Source organism: Parasteatoda tepidariorum, chromosome 1, assembly GCF_982258835.1.
Source record: "Parasteatoda tepidariorum strain Cologne lab strain chromosome 1, Ptep-v5.0, whole genome shotgun sequence".
NCBI lineage: Eukaryota > Metazoa > Arthropoda > Arachnida > Araneae > Theridiidae > Parasteatoda > Parasteatoda tepidariorum.
Window position 1 is genome coordinate 95,970,307 of NC_141755.1, and position 19,435 is coordinate 95,989,741.

Genomic DNA, 19,435 nt, shown 5'->3' on the forward strand with positions numbered 1-19,435 from the left:
GTGTTGTTCCCCGCCATGTAACCGCAAATGCTTAGCTCCATCAGAAAGTCTTCCACAAAGGCTAGTTTGCCCTATTGCATGATCCAGGAGTTCCCATGTCTTCTGGATTGAGGTCAATATTATAAGACCACGGAGTTAAGCATCGATATCTATAAACTTAGAATTGGATCAGCTGTTCAATGCCGGTAATAAAATAAAATAAGAACATCGTACTTAACATGTGAATGAAGTATCTGATGAAGATAAAAATAATGTTAGTTCAAACGAAGCACTGATGAAAATTATTATTTTACAAGTGACAAGACATATGTTCCAGCAATTGGAGAATGATTACATGCCGTGGTTTAACTATGGTGATAGATTATTAAAATGTATCGGTAGTAACAATCCGATTACAGCCGATTAGTCGTCGAATCTTGTAATCGGTTTTTCTGACACGTTCAATTAAGGTCTGTATCGAAGCATAGAACATCAATCAACATATAAATCTCAAAAGTACACTGTTAGTAAAATGTGAGTTAAAATGGATGATTCTGAGCTACAGAATGGGAAAACATACATTATTCCACAAACATTAGGAAACCAAAAATGACTTTTAAGTTCTAGTAGAACTCTTGGCAAAATATTGCCATAGTTCTGTCTGCTTTATTATTTACATTTAAATAATATTTAAACAAAAAAAAATTATAGTCTTCATATAATTTTTTTAAAAATAAAAAATTTTTACGAAATTTTCCATAATAAGCTAGCTAACCAAAGAATTAAACCGGAGTTTCAGATTTTTTAAATTTTATGGACCACAGATTATAAGCATCGTTAAAATGCATATTTTTATGCTAGAATATGTATTAAATATTAAAAAATAGGCGTAAATACAAGATCTTTTCTGACGCAATAAATAAATAAATAAAAAATAAACTAAAATTCACTAAAAAAATTAACTAAAAATAAAAAAAATTAGAAAGCTTCTAGTGATATTCAAAATTAAAGCTGAAAGGCATATATACAAGGTGTTCCATTTAGTCTACTGTTAATATCTATCTATCTATCCAATCCATATATATATATATATATATATATATATATATATATATATATATATATATATATATATATATATATATATATATATATATATATATATATATATATATGCATATATCAAAAGAGAATTTAAAAAGTATACACATGTAGAGGTTCAATTAAATATTAAATATTTAAGTAAGGACGAAATAAAACTCTTTTCTCAATCTGAGAATTTACAAATAAGAAAAACGGGAATACAGAAGATGAAATCTAGTCTTCAAACTTCTCTCTACTTTTTCCTTCTTCTTTGTATCTGAAATTCGAAAAAAAAATCCGACAGAGAAGGGGTTAAGGTAGATCATCAGCATTACAGGATTTCCTCTACCAGCAGCAATAATGTTTAAGCATGAAGTATTATTCAGTCTACTTTCCGTTCAAAATAAAGAGCAAAATAATTTTTTTTGATTACCCATTGGCAAAATGCGTGTTGTTTTGGACTTGATGGCGTGCGCACCTTATTTGAACGTCATCACACTTTTCAACTGTGTTCAAGTGTATTAAACAGCGCGCATGCGTCGTCATTGCATGCGTTGCTATGGCCACCGCTGCTGTTTGATAATTTTTTTAGAATTCTTTTTTTCACTTTTAATTTTGTTATGCATTGGTGAGTTTATTTTTGAGATGTGGGACCAGAAAGATCCCATAAATACTTCTTGAGTTGTGAATAAAAGAGAATTTCATCATTGGAACGATATTTTTGTTTTTATAGTTTTAATTAAGAATCAGAAATTCTAACCTGAAGTTCAAACTAGATCGTTCAGGTGAATACCACAAATAAAGAGGGTAAAAAAAAAATTAGACAACAACCATCTCGCTAATGGGTAACCTGTGATCGCAAAGAGACGATCAAATTTCTTTTGCTACTTATTAAATTTTAATTTTGTTAAACTTATTTTTTTTATTAAGAAAAACTAAGGAATTTTTTTTTTACTCTATGTTATTTTCCAGTGACTTCGTTGAGACGCAATAGATTATTTTGATGAAAGTCAAGGTTGTCATAATAAATTCAAAGTTTCAGTATACTTTTCAGTTTATTTGGAACACCTTGCATATAGAAATCATTTTTTTTAATCAAATATTACAAATCAGATCTCCTTCCTCGAAATATATATTTCATCGCATTTACAAAATGAGATATCCCATTCCGAGACAAACGAACCAGATTTTTAAAAGAGAAAAACGAAACTTCTTTGGCACGAAAAACTATGAAGTTACCCATACGCTTAATTCCTAAGCTTCGCCAATCGGCCATATAGCCATAAAAAATACACGGGAAAAAATCTAATACCGATAAAAAGCCAAACCATCTGCAATCTTCCTCATAAAATCGCTGAAATTTTTCAAAACATTGGAAGGAAACTTGAAAATAAGTATTATCTTTGAAAAAGATATTCAAAAAAGTGAATATTAAAACCAAAATCGAAATTTTTACATAGTAAGAACTGAAAGCTGGTTTTTTAACACATTGTTTTACGTCCGAAACACTTTTTTCTTCGAGATCAACGCAGCCATCTGTTTTAGAAATTACAGAATGCCGAAATATTTCATCCACTGTATCTTCTTTCAGTGGTCCGTATTTAAGCAACACTTTGGATATCTGAAATGAAAAAGAAATTCCTGTAAACAACAATAGTGATTGTTAAATAAATAAGAAGAAGAAACTGAAGAGGTAAGATATTACCTGATAAAGAACTTCATTCGCTTCGGAAATACATAAAAAGGAAATAACAGTCGACATGTTTCAAGCTCTTCAAAACTAGGCTCGCATTTTCAAGACTTTGCCAGACGTGAGTGAGAAGAAAAAGTCTTTTGAAATATAAACGCAAAGTTGCCAACGAAAAAAGGAAAAATAAAGAAGAGAAATTAAATTCGAAAAACTCTCTCGGCTATTGTGGTTTTTCTTGTTTTGTTTCTCCTTTTTATTTTTCTATTTTTCGTTGGCAACTTAACGTTTTATATTTCAAATCATTTTTGTTTCTTCTCATTCGCGTCTGCAAGTCTTGAAAATGGGTGCCTAGCTTTGAAGAGCTTGAAACATGTCGACTGTTATTTCCTTTTTATCTATTTTGGAAGCGAACGAAGTCATTAATCAGGCAATAGTGAATATTGTTTCTCTGTCGCTGGTAAAAGTGCTGAACTAAAATTAATTTTTAGGTTTTAAGTAATATGCATATGTTACAGCTAAAGCACAAAAGCCGTTAATGTGCACCTAACTAATCTGCAAATTAACTTTAGAGTATCCATTAAGATTAGAGTCAGAAAAAGCTTAAAATAAAAAATACAAAACATCGACTTAAAACATTATTTTACAGCACTATACAAAGAAATCAGAAAGGCGGTAAACGATGAATCACATACAACCTTGCTAACATTTTGATCAATTTGGTAAAAATTGCAAGAGAGCATAATTATTACTTAAAGAAATGACAAGGAAACAGTTCAAGTACTTGAAAATAAAATTACCATTTTGAAATTTAAAAGTACAGTTTATTTCTGTAGCTGGCAAATTGTATAAGTATTATTTGGAGAATATTAACAAATTGTAAGCGTAATCTTTGTAACTAGTAAAAGACACTACAAAAGTACTTATTAAAGAACCCCCCCCCCCTTTTTTTTTTATTAAACACTTGGATCCCAGATGTGATTGGTTGATACGAATTCTGCCCCCGGCTCGCCGACCGCAGTGCAAACGTAAAATATCCCCAGTTGCAGACGGATCATTGATTGGAATATCAGGTTAACCATGGGATGTTTTCATTGTTTTCCTCTTCATGTACCGCAAATGAATACTTTTTTGTTTCATCAAAAAAAAAAGTCTTCCACAAATCCTATTTTGTCCTAAGACTTGATCCAGGAGTTCCCTTGTTTTATTGATTGGATTTTAAATTACAAGGCTACAGAATTCAACATTGATAGTCGCAAACTCAGATTAGAGTCAGCCGTTCAACGTTGATTATAAAATAAAATACTTGGATGTTTTAAAATTAATAATTATTCTGATTTAAATCGAGAATAAACTTTGAATTTGAACTCGATAGGATGTCCTATAACTTTCTCATATTGTCGACATCGTAAAGATTGCATAAAGTAAGATAATTTTGTCTAATAATTTATAATATAAGTATAGTATTAGAAAAATACGAAAATGAATCAAAAGTTTTTAAATTACAAAAGTACCCCCGAGTAATGCTTACCATGAAAAAGAAGAGGACATAAAGAATTCAGAGAACTGATTCATGGCATGTTAGAGACGAGTTGGTGTTCTCTCAAAAGAAATTTTTTGTTGTTTAAAATGATAGATCGTGGTCAGTACCGATTAAAGAACATAAAAGAAGAAAAACATGGTCGCTGAGATTTTAAAACGGATAGTTTCTTGCACTTTTTCTTACAAAAAAAAAATTCGTATTTTTGCAAATAAAAACCATTTACTTTAAGCCACGGCTTGGAATTTTTTTAAAAATTATCTGTGAAATTATTGGATATTCTGTGCTTTAGAATAAGGAAGTTATGAATATGCATAAAGGTAAAAGAAGTTATAAATGTTTTAAATGTAGAAAAAAAAAGAAAATTCATCAAAAGAAAGAACATCGAACCAATTCTGTAATGAAAATTTTTTAATTGCTTGCTATTATACATTATTGTTACATTGCAATTACTTGTAACTTGAACATTTAATTTTTTTTGAACATTTAATTTATGCATTATTGTTACATTGCAATTACTTGTAACTTGAATGTTTATTTATTTTTTACACTTTTTAAAATTTATCTCCTCTTATATTTAGCTAACTAATTCGAAGTTGTTTGGTAAAATCTATTAAAACATAATATTATCAAAGTTTTTTCAGAAGCATTTAATAATTTTATGTACGAAATATATTTCCAAAAAAAAAAACTTAAGAGATTGACAATTTTTTTTTTCTGATCAGAGTGCAATAAAGTAAAAAAGTTCTTTGTCTTCATTCTTAAATAAACTGGTTTAAAATAATTTAGATCCATTCTTTCTATTATTAATCTCAATAGTAATTGATTTGTGTTTGTAAACGATTTTTCTCTTTTCAATTGAAGTATTAACATCAGAATTGTGCGAAGTTCTTTCCGTTTCTCCTTTACAAGTATTTCAAAGATATTAGTGAATAAAATTGGTTCAATGACCACACATTAACCAATTTTAAAGACAAAATTGGTTTAAGTGTGGTCATAAAGTTACACCCTGCATTAAAGAAGTGATACCTTAAATGTTTGCTCCCGGTATTCGACAAGCAAATCCTCAAGATGTTTGCAGCAATCTTTTATTTTATCTTCAAATGATTCCTTAAATAGTTCAGATTCACTTCTTCCATACATCATCCAGTATTTTTTTCTGTTTTCCATCACGGCCTGTGGGAAATTCAAGATTTTGTTTTTAAATTTCAATCATATAAAACTATTAAACCGTGAGTCGTAAATTAAGTATTTTCATCATTATTATTACCTATATCAATTTTGCATAAACGTATGTGTTAATATTTATTTACATGAAATTAAATATGGATTAAAGTTCATTCAATAATGACTATAATACTTTATAACCACATATATAAATGAAATCGGTTGAAAAGAAATTTTCTAAAGAACACTATTTGTTTATAAGCATACACTTTTTTAATTATAGTCGAAAATATAGATGCTAAAAATAGAAATCTTAAGAAATGTCAGATATTTATCATTTCATAATTTTAAATAATTTAAAAAGTACGATAATTCAAAAGCTTATAATTCAAAATTGTTTCAATGCGATGCAATATTGAACAAAAATTCATGAAATTTATGAATATTTCTTTTCTGGGTGGAATTATCTTAGAATTAAAAAAAACTTTATAATTGTGTACAAAACTTTTAAATTTATTTTTATAGTTTATAAATATTGGAAAACATTCAAAAAGTTAGTTCAAATTTTTAACCGTTGTCCTGATAAAACTATTTTGTTTGCCATGATACAATTCACATGCTATTGCTACTTCCCCCCTTGAACTTAGGTATAAGAAATCCTAATTCATGCCAAAAAAAGTTATGATTTTTAAAAGAAGTTCACTGCTAGAATTTTTATTCTAAAATTATGGTAAAATAACTAGCAGCAGTCTGTCTATTCAATTAATCATAACGCATTCAGTAAAGAACATTTTTTACCTTTAGGGTTTGAAGTACTTAACAACTAGTATGGTAATAAGAACATGAGTACGGTTTTGACTATGCGGTTTTTTAACCATTTACAACTAGCATGGTTTCAAAACCGTAGAAAAAAAAAGAAATTTAACTGGGCATAGGAGCTAAGCGTTTTATTAGGTAATGGCTATTATAGAGTGCAGGACACTGGAAACTCTTCATATTTTAAAGGGAATGGAATAAATTTTGAGGTGTCAACGCTGGAACTCGAACCCTCAATCCGTTGATCACGAGACTGTACAGATTAGCCCTCTGGGCAATAATAGGTAAGCAATTGCACGGAACTAAGTGGCTTCATTATGCGAGCTTAAATGGTACGATAGAAGACCGGTTATTTAACCGTATAAAGTGTAAGCAGTAAATAAACAATTTTTCTCACAATTAACTGTTTGATAACCGTTTTATTTATGGTTATTTGACTGTTATGTTTGAATATGGTAAAATAAAAATTTAATAAATTGCTATTTAGCCATTTTTCCAAAAAAAATTTTACAGTGTTTTAAGGGACCAAACATAAGAAGATTATATTATGAAATTATTATCGCGTTATAAGGTATCAAGATAAAATAAACGGAATATAAATTGCAGCATTTTTGTGCATTTAAGGAAAGAAGTACACATAAATGATGTCATAGATAAATTTACTGTTATTTTCTTTTATATTTGGTGTTATTTTGCAACATTTTTGTAGCGGAAACTTATCACTTATTACAGAAAGGTGACCAACATCGTTATAATCGGAAAGAGCTGTGATAGTCAAAAAGCGAGATAATCATCACCGTGACAATCAGAAAGCGAGATGATCATCACCGAGACAATCAGAAAGCGAGATAATCATAACCGTGATAATCAGATTCTTACAAAACATTGGTTGTTAACACATATTGCCCATGCAATGTTGCTGTGGTAGAATAATTAAGAGAAAAATTGCTTTAACGTTAATTTTACACACGTTTAAACGTGTTTCAACATTTAAGACATATTCTGTAGATATTAAATCTTCAAAAGAAATTTGATAAATTAAACTTACTAAACAATAAGCACACATTACTGTACGTAATAATGGCGGTTTGCCTTTCTTCATTTTGAAATCACCAGCTTTAAACTCCAATGCAGCATAAATACACATTATGTGAAATATCTAAAAACATAAACGAAACATTATTAAAATTTATTAATGAAAAAAAGTTCTGAAATGATTTTATTTTTTTATTTAAAATTAGCTCATTGTCTAATTACCCCTGCCGTTAGAGATATTATAAATAAATTGAAGTGAAATAGTGATTGTCAATTGAATGGAGTTAAGGATTATCCACTGAATCTGGCTGATTTAATCAATGTTTATCAGTTGAATTGAGTTAGTTTTGAATAATATTTGTCAATAAAATTGAATTTATTTAAATCAACGAATCATTGTCAATTCAATTGATTTGTATCTAAGATTAAGAAAAATAGTCTTGACACCTACTCAAGTCTATAATTCTAATTCTATTTAAATAAATGAATAAAGATGAAAAACTTTTTTTACATTGAATATCTTTGGATTTTTACATTGGATTATCTGTTTATATTGAATATCTTGGATTATCTTTTTACATTGTATTATCTGATTGCATTGAATATCTTTTTACAATTAAATTCAAACATTTTTAGATTCTCATAAATAGTTCTGGAGATATAACGAAATACGTATAAATTGTATTTAACATTAACGAGGACAAGTCTTCAACCGATTCCTGCCAAAGCTATTGAGACTATGGTTGTGTCTACTTCACCTTTTTCGAAGTTCAAAAATACAAATCCATTGAGAAAAGAACTGTAGTTTTCTCCTAATTTGCCAGAAAAAATGCGTGGTGCAGAGAATGTACGTACTGACAAACCTTTCGAAAATGCGTTATCAAAAAAGTCAAAGATTGTTTCTTCATCGCTGATTTTAAAAACAAAATTGAAAGAGAAAAAAAGTGTTGAAATATGCAGAGACGAGGAAGGAGGACAGGACCCTCAACCCTCTGGATCGAATAGCTATTGCTGACTTTGCTGGTGGAGAGCTGGATGTAGTGAGTTCGATCCTGGCATCCGACTGAACAATCAGCTTATATGTACGCAGTAAGGTGCAAGTTAAATCTGTCGTGGCCGGAAGCCTTCTCTTTAGTTGTGATATTGAAGGTAGAAGAGTATCAGCTCAGGCAGTGTCCAATCTGGGTCGAAATTACACGGCATTTTAACCATGACCGTTGAAGAACGGGGAACGGTTGACTGAAAAATGGGGAACGGTTGCCTGAAAAACGGGCTAGGTGATTGGTTATTGTTGGTTTATGTGATGCTAATAGCTGTATGTCTCTCTAGTGAAGATGATCACCCAGTCTTGATTACTTTATAAAATGTCGAATCGCTACTATGCTCTCCTTTGGTGGTAAACATTTCACGCGTGAAGTCACAGGCCTTAAACATTTCGCGCGTCCGTATGTGATATCATCAAACCATTTCTATGTCAAGTATATTGGAGAAATGAGTTGTGGTTGAGTAATGATTCGCCAAATTAAACTTGAACCATAGAATGCGGTTTCATTTAATCTAATCTAGTAGTGCCAGTGCCATGAAGTGCGTGAAATGGAAAATACTATAGTTTGCTTTCCACTAAGTAGGTACATTTGAAGTGTGTTGTATGTTGCTATTCAGGTTCCTCAACGATAGTGTTACGGTCGAACAAAACTCCGAAACCCTCTGATAGTCCCGCAGTGGACTGATCGTTAAGGCACGGTTCCCAGAAGATCACCGAAGTCAAGCATCACTGGCTGCGGTCAGTGTGCGGGTGGGTGACCACTTCGATCAGTCTGCGTAGGGACCTAGGGTGTGCGGTATTGGTCCTCGTTAAACTGTTCTATCGTAAAGTGCTCGACTTCGCGTGCAGGTCGTCGGGCTACCGATGCAGGAGTGCCATCCCCTCTGCAGAGGATCAAAATTGAGATGGCATGTCTTCGGATCATCCTCAGGGATTTTTCCCAGACCGTCGCCAATAGCCCATTGTGCAGCTCTAGTGTGACGTAAATGAACTACTACTGGTAGTACTACTAGTCTGATACGCATAGCTGTGCCTTATGTCTCTCGACTAAAGGTAACAACCCGTCCTCGATAGTCTACGTTGCTTTACAAAGTCTTAAAGACATATTATAATTTATTGATTGAAATTGATTACCTGCTTCTCAGTTACTGCAGACCAACGCCTTTGAATGAGAGTGCTTATAGTCGGCAGCTTCCTTATCGTTTTGTATCGAAATGGACAATTGCGCACCGCCATAAATACGAAGGCTTCGGATAAAATATAATGATACATGTCCATTTCATCAAATTCTTCAGTGAATGTTTCCTCTTCGTCCCGAATTCTAGGAGGAGCGATGGTATCACCATTTGGTACTTGGTTTTGTCGCTCCTCAAATATATGTCTCAGTTTCTTTATCATTTCCTCATCAAACAATCGGCTCTTCAGGAATTCTAATCGTTGATTAATCAATGGCATGGTTGATAATGATAATTTTTCCCAAAAGTCTTGATCTGAAAAAGAAAATAGTAGTTAATACAGTTATAGTTTAGTCTAATTAACCTGAAACAAACTTTACTCAGGATTCCAGCTTTAATCAGGGTTCTGCGATTAACTAACTTAAGTAACTTTTTATCGTAAAATTCATTTTTATTGGAATATGCTACGGAACAAAAACTCTGATATACCATAATTTTTACAGTAATAATTATCACAAAATCAGTGAACCACTTTAATTAAATAAATATTGCCATAAAAAAATACGGTAGAAATGGATTTTACGGTAAAACGGATTTTATGGATGATATGCACCGGAAGTGCTGGTACTTTATACCGTAATTTAGTCTAGAAATTTTTACAGTGATGATAGGGGCTCCACAATCGATCTCTATTTACTAAGTCAAAGCGCTGAAATGTTAATAAAATGATAATTTTTAAAAACTATGAAACATCTAATGTCAATTGTTTCAACCTATGAATGCGAAAATTTTTCTCTTTGTAAGCTGCAGCAGTAAGTAACAGAAAATATAAGCCGAAGAATGTAATAAAGATGTAATATAGAAACAGATTAGGTGCTGAAAATGACTTTTGAGTGCAGATTTCATCAATAATTCTGTACCGTCAGATGGGGTGACTTTGAGCAACGAAGGGCGACTTTGTGCAGTGCCATCTAGGGGTATTTTTTTAAGCTCGGTATCAATTGATTTGAGTTGTAAACATAACGAACTAATGGTTTACCAAGAACTGGCAATGTAAACATCATCGTTCTTGAAAAATTGTGTGCTCAAGTTACAATCAGTTTCAAATTTTTTAACGTCGCAAAATCGGAGGCTGGAAAGTTTGCTCGGTTGAAGAAGTTCTAGTTCTCCTGGACAGGAAGGTAGGTTATACTTTAAAAGTCTTATCAATTGAGATAACAAATCATGCATAATTTTTGGTTTTTAATTATAATAATGTTAGTTATTTAGTAATTAACAGTTTGCACAAAGTCCCCCCTCGTTGAACAAAGTCACCCCATCTGACGGCATTATAAATAAATTTGTAATAAAAAACAATCAAAGTCGTTAAAATAATTTTTTATTAATTTGTTGCTTTTGTTTATTGCTTATAAAATATATTTTAGAAAACCGAAGAAAAACTTACCTTCAGCTACCTTACCCTTCATTATCTTATAATATGTTTGAATTGTGATAAAATAAAGATGTAATAATAATTTTATAAATCTGAGTCGGACAAACCTTTGATATCATATTTTTTCTGCTCTCTGATCAGGAGGTTCCTTCAAGAAAGCGGAAGTTTCAAACGGTTTCTTAAAATATATGGTTGGTTGGTGTAGTATCCTCTATTGAATCATATCTTATGGTGTGGTTGAAAAGTCTTTGCTATCTCTATGGTATTAAGTGAATATAAATCTTCTTCTGTAGGGTAGTTAAAGAGGTGAAGGCCTGCAGCGACTGCAGGGCAGTTAAAAACATGATATGGTGTGAGTTCTACGATAAGACAGCTGCCACAGTTTTTATATTTTCTAGTCCCATCTGCTGAGATTTTCATGTTTTTATGATGAGAGTGGTGGTTCTTAGTCTGATGAGAGTGGTGGCTGTCTTCCTGTCTATGTCAAGATTAGTTACTTGATCGTGGGCCTTGATTTTTAAGGGGTTGAATAGTCTTGACTTTGCAAAAGCATTTGCATCTGCCAGCGTAGTTGGGATCTTAAAATATATGATGTTATAGAATGACTCTGCCTTCCCCCAGGGATAAGGGTAATCGGGTAAAGTCAGATTCGTCGCTGCAAGTGTATAATGTTAAATACACTTAAACTAAAAAATTTCAAAAAATTTGGAATTGCGCACATATAAATCTTAGGCAAATTGAGATAACTATAGGGTGTTACGCAATCGCTGCCTTTAATCTATTTAATCTTGTAAAAAATGAATTAGAAAACTATGCAAACCGAGGGTAGTAAATGATTTTGTAGCATTTTAGGTTAAAAAAAAAATTTTTAAAAACGCAATTCTGGATGAAAACCAAAATGTATGATCTTTAAACCATTTATTTTTAATTTTTCAGATCATGTGGTAACGTTTCGATGGAAATTCTGGTTTTCAAAATTTTAGTTCTTATTTACCACACATTTAGTAAAAAATACAAAATTGAAAAGTAAATTTAACGGTATAATTGGTTTTTAGGGTATGCACTAAAGTATCGTGATAAATATACAAAATTTTTACCACATTTACTAAATTTTATCACAGATTATAAAAACATGTTTTATTGAAATACAAAATTGAAAAGTAAATTTAACGGTATAAATGGTTTTTTGGGTATGCACTTGATTATCGTGATAAATTTACAAAATTTTTACCACATTTACTAAATTTTATCACAAATTATAAAAACATATTTTATTGACTATTTTACCAAAATCATTGCTGATGCGTTTTGGGTCAAAATTACCACTCTTTTTGATGTTCTCACAGGGCTGCCAACTTTCTACACTTTTTGTTAAAATTTATTCTAGTGGTAGCTAAATTTATACTTTAATGTATTATTTTTTATTCATTTAAACTTATTTTCCACGCCACTACACATAAATGATTTAAAAATTCATATGCAATGCCACTTTGTTTCTGCTCTTTCGTGATGAAGCTTTTAAAATGTTGACAAAATTATCGAAAACTCTGAAAGCTTTCCTTTTTTAAATTGGTATTACCACTCTATAAAATATTTTACAAGAAGAGTAGTATTTGACCTGCCTGTTCTCATAGAGCCGGAAAAATGGTAAATTTTACCACATTCAGGTAGTTTTAAACATACTTTTATACTCAGTGTGGTATGCGGTCACTTTGGACTAGTAACTGCCTCAGAGCAGCGATGGTTCAGGGGATTGAGCGTTCGTCTTCCGATGAGGTGAACCAGGTTCGAATCCCGGCGATGGCTAGTAGATACAAATTCCGCATCCAGCTTGCACCGACCACAGTGCTGAAGGGAAATATCCTCAGTGGTAGACGGATCATGGGTCAGACTCCCCTTGGGAGGCTTTCGTGGTTTTCCTCTCCATGTAGCTCAGATGAGGGTTAGTTCCATCGAAAAGTCCTCCACAAAGGCAAATTTCTCACTTGAACCAGGAGTTCCCTTGTCTTCTGAATTGGGTTCAAAATTACAAGGCAACGGAGTTGAACATTAGTTGCCGTAAACCCAAAAATTGGGTCAGCTGCTCAACGGCGGTTATAAAATAAAATAAAAAGTAACCGCCTCTCAGCTTCATCCCCTAGAAACTTAATCCCTGTATTGCTAATATTGACCTCAATAGTGATTGCTTATAATTAGAAAATGTGTTTAGATATTATCATGAAGCCTCTAGTGTACATCATTTTCTAATACTTTAGGATTCTAAAAATCTAAAAAAAAAAAAAAAAAAATTCCCGATAAAAATTTTCGTCTCTGAAGGATTGCAGACACATTTTTGAATTTTTTAATGCATGGATTGCTTTGAATTTTTGTATTTTGAAGTATTTTATTTGAAAACAAAATGCTTTATGGGAAAAGTCATTATGAACCTCCCATAACGAATTAGTGTCGTACGTCACGTTTTCGGTCTCAACTAATTTCGCCTCATAAAAATTTAACACTCATATAAAAATTTTCACTTTAAGTGGGTGTGGGACACATTTTAATGCGTCTTTTTAATTCATGAATCCCTTTGAACTTTATGTTATTTAGCTTTTTTCTTAAATATGAAACTTTAATGTCCGAATAATCATCTAACTACGAGCCGCCAAAAACATATTACAGTCGTACGTCTCTTTTTACATGCAGCTAATCTTACAGAACTGTCTTTTAAAATTTAAAACCTCATATAAAGATTTTAATTTAGTGCTCCTTGGACACGCCTTTTAATGTTTTTAAAACATAAACCTCTTAGAAAATTGTCTATCTTTATATATATATTTCGTCTGTTCGTGTGTATGTCACTGAACTCCTCCTAAACGGCTGGACTGATTTGAATGAAATTTTCTGTGTACCTTCAGAAGGATTCGAGAATGGTTTAGATTCACAATAGAACATTCTGCCACAAACCGTTCCAGCGGTATCAGCGAAAATAGAAATGGAATTTTCTGATTGGTTAAAAGTTAGCCATTGTTTTAAATTTTGCTGTACACGAATCAGTTTTCAAATATCTTGAAGATAACAACAGTGATATTTTCTATCTTATAGCTCTATTCTTTTAGAAAAGTAAATTACATATACTTTAATATTTAATCATAATTCGGTTCTTTATTTCAGGTGAGCGCAAGCACGTAAAATCAACGAGAATAAGTTTCGTAATTATTGGTCGTATCACGGATTTAGTATTGTGAAAACCGTTTAATAAAAATCAAGGCAAAAACAAATTTTATTCATATTGCACGCTTTTAATAATTATTTATATTTAGTATGCAATTTTAGCTCAATTCAGTATGCAATTTTTCATTGCTGACAGTTGTCATTTGAAAACTATTAGATTGTTTATTATTATAAAGTTTGCGAATTCACATTCATTTTAATTATTTCATTTAAAAAATAGGAGTAGACTATATTTGAGGGTGCCCCTTGATTCTCACCAAGTTGTGATAGCGGTTGATCTCCAAGCTGGCCGATGTTGAATCCCAATCGTGATTCTGATTCGTTTAAATTTCAGCGTTATTTTTAAATGTTCAACGGTATATGCAATTTCAGAAGTCCGTTAGTTCTATGTTGGATACCGGCTGGTTAGGTTACTTTTGCTTCTGATCAATAGGATCGAAGGTATGTGGGCAGTCATAAAAAAAGAACTTTAGAAAAAAATGTCACCGCCATTCCGATACCACAGACGCCATTTTCAATTCGTATTTCGCCGAATTTATGTGGCGATGGAGGAACACAGATTCTATTCATGATAAATTTAGACAGTATCTAACTGCTATTAGAGAATTCTGTGCACATAAAACTGAGGAAATTCAAGCTTAATGAATAAGTGAGATGTTTTTTTTCCTTTTCTTTCTGTGCTTACTCCATTAATTTTTATTTCGATTCAAAATGCATTTTATTGGGTTTATTAATTTTGCTTACATTGGGTTCATTGCAATTTTATAAAGTTTTGGCCGATGTCTTGCTGAAATTTTCCAATGTATTATTAAAATATCATTATGTTTTGGCAGCCATTTCTGTTACCGCGGTGTTCCGCGCAAACAGGAATGGTTATAAACATAAGTTACCAATTTCGTCAAGGGGCACCCACAAGTATATTTTTACCAAAAGTAGATTTTTGTTTTAAATTTTATCATTATTATATTTCTTATTTAATTTATTTCATTTTTATTATTTAAAATAAATACGTGAATTTTCGAATTAGCAAATTTGCGACCACTGTCAACTTCTACATTTCTTTTTGTTTGAAAGAGAATATTTGCAAAAATATGCCGCCTAAACGAATCTCTCTTAGTCGATCAACATCTCAAGCACGCAAGAAGAGAACTAACCGTTTTTCAGAAAAATCGGAGCAACGGGAAGAAAGACTTGAAACTAATCGAGAACACAATGCTTTAGCCCATTCCTTAGAAACGTCTGAGAAACAGGAAAGAAGACTGTTAACAAATCAACTACGCACTTATCAAGCCCGTTCGTCGGAAACATCAGAGCAACGGGATGCAAGAATAAAAATCAATCAGGAACGCACTTCGCTATTCAGACGCTGCCAATACTCTGATTTGAATCTCGGTGCATTTCACTATGATCCGACAACCAACTATAGTCTTTCACCCAAGCGTCATCATCGGAAAAATGGATCAATTATGTATGTTTTGCAGTGCTCTCAAATTTAAGAATGAAACAGCTGGAATTTGCTGTTCTGGAGGCAAAGTGTAACTACCAGATTTAACGTCGCCAGCCGAGCCATTATCAACGTTGTTATCGGGTCAAGCAAATCAATAGAAACTTTTCTTGGCGAATATAGGTCAGTACATTCGTGTTTCCAAATGACTTCATTCGGTGCTGCTACAAGTATCGGTGCGCATATGGACAGCTAGAGTTATTTATTACATTCACATGCAATCCTGCTTGAGCTAAAATTAAAGAGCTTTAGTAACTTAGGCAAACATCATCGGATCTTCATGATGCATTATCACACGTGAGTTAAAACAAATATTAAGCTCTAAACTTGGTTTTATTGCGAAAAGTCATGTTTTTAGAGAGACACGGTGTTTGATGCATTTTATTGAACGGCAGAAAAAGAGAATTGCCACATGATTTGGCTTATTGAAAAACTCACACCAGGACAAATTGGTCAGCTCATATCAGCAGAAATATTCATGACGCCATTGATCCAGAATTATTTCAGATCATCATCCAAAATATGTTTCATGGTCGGTGTGCATCACCATACATGTCTGTTTGAAAATGCACTAACGATATCCTGGAGAATTAACTGTTGAGACTATCACTGGTTTTTTCACCATTAAATAAAATTCTCTATTCAAATCATAATCACAAATCTCATTTACACACTTAAATACAAAATTTAAATTCAAACTGAAAGCGTTGCAACGCACGCAGGGTACAGCTAGTTGCTTAGTATTTTATCTATTTAACTTAAAAACATATTGGTCTGAAGCAGTTTTTTATTGTTGTCGATGCATTCTTATTCTTATTATTAGCTATAAAATCCCATGACATAGTTAATTTACTGACAAAAAAAAAAAGATTCAGATTTATTTGGTTGTCATCAGAATAAGATTAATAAAAGTTATAAAGGTATTTTTTACCTGAATAATATTTCCTATAACTCTTAAGCATTTTCTATTTATCACATGTAATTATGTTAGTTCCTGATAATTTATGATTTTTTCATTAAATGCTATAATAATATAATGCAATTTATTACAATTATATTATTAAACAATTGAATTATTTTTTATACTAGAATGTTTTGAGCCGTTTTGAACTGAATTAAAAGATCCAGCATGTTCAAAACAATCAAACTGTTCTCTGGTTCCAGTTTGGGGCTGACACTTTAAAAGCAAATTAACATAATTATTTTTTAACAGAATAATGATTTTAAAAAAATTCAAAATTTTTTTTTTTTTTTTTGTGTTTTAAAAGAATTATTTTTCTTTAAGCTTATCTTTACGCCTGCAAATAATATTTATTGTAAACTGTGTTCTATTTGCAGAAGAAAATATTTACGGATGATCCCTTAATAATTTACTTTACTCAAGGCGATCTAAATTGTAACAATAATAATTATAGATGTATGCAATCACAAAATGTTAATCCTTGACTGCCCCACGAAGGATTTAAAATTCTATTTAAAAAAAAAAAAAACATAAATCATTCATTACACCAAGGTACTGATTATGTAACTTTAACAGATTTTTTATTTTATATATGCCCTCATTTACTGTTTATATAATTCAGAGTGACCTGAATTATGACAATAATGACTATAGGATCATGGAATTAAAAAACGTTAATTATACATTTCTCAAGACAGAATCATGATCACGTAACTCAAACAGATTTTATATTTTATGGATGTCTTCTCAATTATATACTTTATTAAGAGTGACAGGAATTATAAACAATAATAATTACAGGATCATGCTATTAAAAAACGTTAATCATTCATTTCCTCAAGACGAAATTATGATCACGAAACTCAAACAGACTTTATATTTCATAGGTACCTCTTTAATTTTTTACTTTATTCAGAGTTACTTAAATAATTGCAATAATAATTATAGGGTCATGTAATTAAAAATATTAATCATTCATTATATCAAGACTTAATTATTAGGATGTAACTCAAACTTATACAATTCGTTTAATTGTCTTAATAGTTTCTCTTAATTGTTTACTTTATTCAGAGCGCCCTGGGTTATAAAAACAATAATTATAAGATCATGTAATTATAGAAGGTTAATTATTCGAATTATGATGACGTAAAAAGTCAGATTTTACAATTTTGATGCCCTTTCAATTGGTCACTTTATTCAGAACAGCCAGAATAATAACAATTATAATTATTAGGTTATGAAATCATAAAATGTTAATCTTTGACTACATCAAGACGGAATTATGATGATGTAACAGACTGTATATTTTATGAATGTTTATTTTATATATTTTATGAATTATTATTATTTTATATTTACTAATTATGAATGAATGTATGAATGAATGAATGATTAATAAATGAATTATTAATGAATGGATTATTATGAATGAATGGTGATTTCATGTTTACTTTATATCATATGATACATCATATGTTATATTATATATTATATTATATTATATATTATATTATATTATATATTATATTATATTATATATTATATTATGTTATATATTATATTATATATTATATTATGTTATATATTATATTATATTATATTATATTATATTATATTATATTATATTATATTATATTATATTATATTATATTATATTATATAATATTATATTATATATTATATTATATTATATTATATTATATTATATTATATTATATTATATTATATTATATTATATTATATTATATTATATTATATTATATTATATTATATATTATATATTATATAGGTATATATTATATAGTATATATTATATAGTATATATTATATTTATGAATTGTTTAATTTAATCAGAGTGACCTGAATAACAACAATTATAATTATGGGATTATGAAATCAAAAAATTTTAACTCTTGATTACATGAAGGCAGATTTATGATGATGATAACAGATATATATAATTGTCAAACATAAAAAGAAACGAAGCAGTGAAGTTTTACGTAACATATTTCGACAACTGCTTACCTTTAACGAAGAGTTCTATAATATGCGAGAAGGGATCTTTCTTCAAACGTAAAAGAGTAAAATACGTCTTCTTTATTCTACTGACACACAGTACTGAACAAGCCCATATTAACAACATGAGAAATCCCATTTCAATGAGATAGCTAGGGATCTGTTTATTAAACAAAGAGACGCACGTCTCCGTATAGAAGAAGGACGCCATTTTTATAGCGAAAAGAAGCAGGGATGGAGAGGGTGACAAATACGGATGCAGGGTCCGTTCATCCATCCATTCAAACGTTCGTGATCTCAGGCATCGATCGTATTTTTTGCGAATGAACGAGCTTAAACGCTGTTATTAATAGTACAATGTTCGAAAAATGTATATAGTATAGCTAACCTTGTACATTTAACAACACAACATTAATAAAAATAAAGCGTAAATAGATGTGCTTGTGAGAGAGATAAAAGTATTTATTAATTTATTAACGCAACATTTATAAAAATAAAGTGTAAATAGTTGTGCTTGAGAGAGAGAGAGAGAGAGTCATAAAAATATTTATTACCGTAACATTTATAAAAATTAAGCGTAGATAGTTATGCTTAAAAGAAATAGAAATTCGTACATTTAATAACACAACATTAATAAAAATTAAGTGTAAATAGTTGTGCTTGAGAGAGAGAGAGAGTCATAGAAATATTTACTAACGCAACATTTATAAAAATAAAGTGTAAATAGTTGTGCTTGAGAGAGAGAGAGAGTCATAAAAATATTTTCTAACGCAACATGTATA

General features: G+C 30.7%; 1 protein-coding gene across 1 annotated transcript; it reads right to left on the reverse strand.

Annotated features, from left to right (window-relative positions):
• Positions 1-1,481: 1,481 nt before the first annotated feature.
• Positions 1,482-19,042, reverse strand: LOC107441926 (uncharacterized). The gene is made up of 5 exons (XM_043048307.2): positions 18,663-19,042; positions 9,487-9,842; positions 7,321-7,431; positions 5,319-5,465; positions 1,482-2,683 (listed from the first exon to the last, which is right to left on the reverse strand). Exons 1-5 carry the CDS (start codon positions 18,928-18,930, stop codon positions 2,165-2,167), a joined length of 1,401 nt encoding a protein of 466 aa, XP_042904241.2. The 5' UTR covers positions 18,931-19,042; the 3' UTR covers positions 1,482-2,164.
• Between the last annotated feature and the right edge of the window lie 393 nt (positions 19,043-19,435).

What these genes read in the sequence shown, in the direction of transcription:
- LOC107441926 (XM_043048307.2), bottom strand. Translation starts at nt 18,930, where the DNA reads ATGGATGAACGGACCCTGCATCCGTATTTGTCACCCTCTCCATCCCTG. An exon ending in CTGCAGTAACTGAGAAGCAG is followed by an intron (nt 7,432 to 9,486) that starts GTAATCAATTTC and finishes TTATGTTTTTAG; the next exon opens with ATATTTCACATAATGTGTAT. An exon ending in ACCGGGAGCAAACATTTAAG is followed by an intron (nt 2,684 to 5,318) that starts GTATCACTTCTT and finishes TTTTCATTTCAG; the next exon opens with ATATCCAAAGTGTTGCTTAA.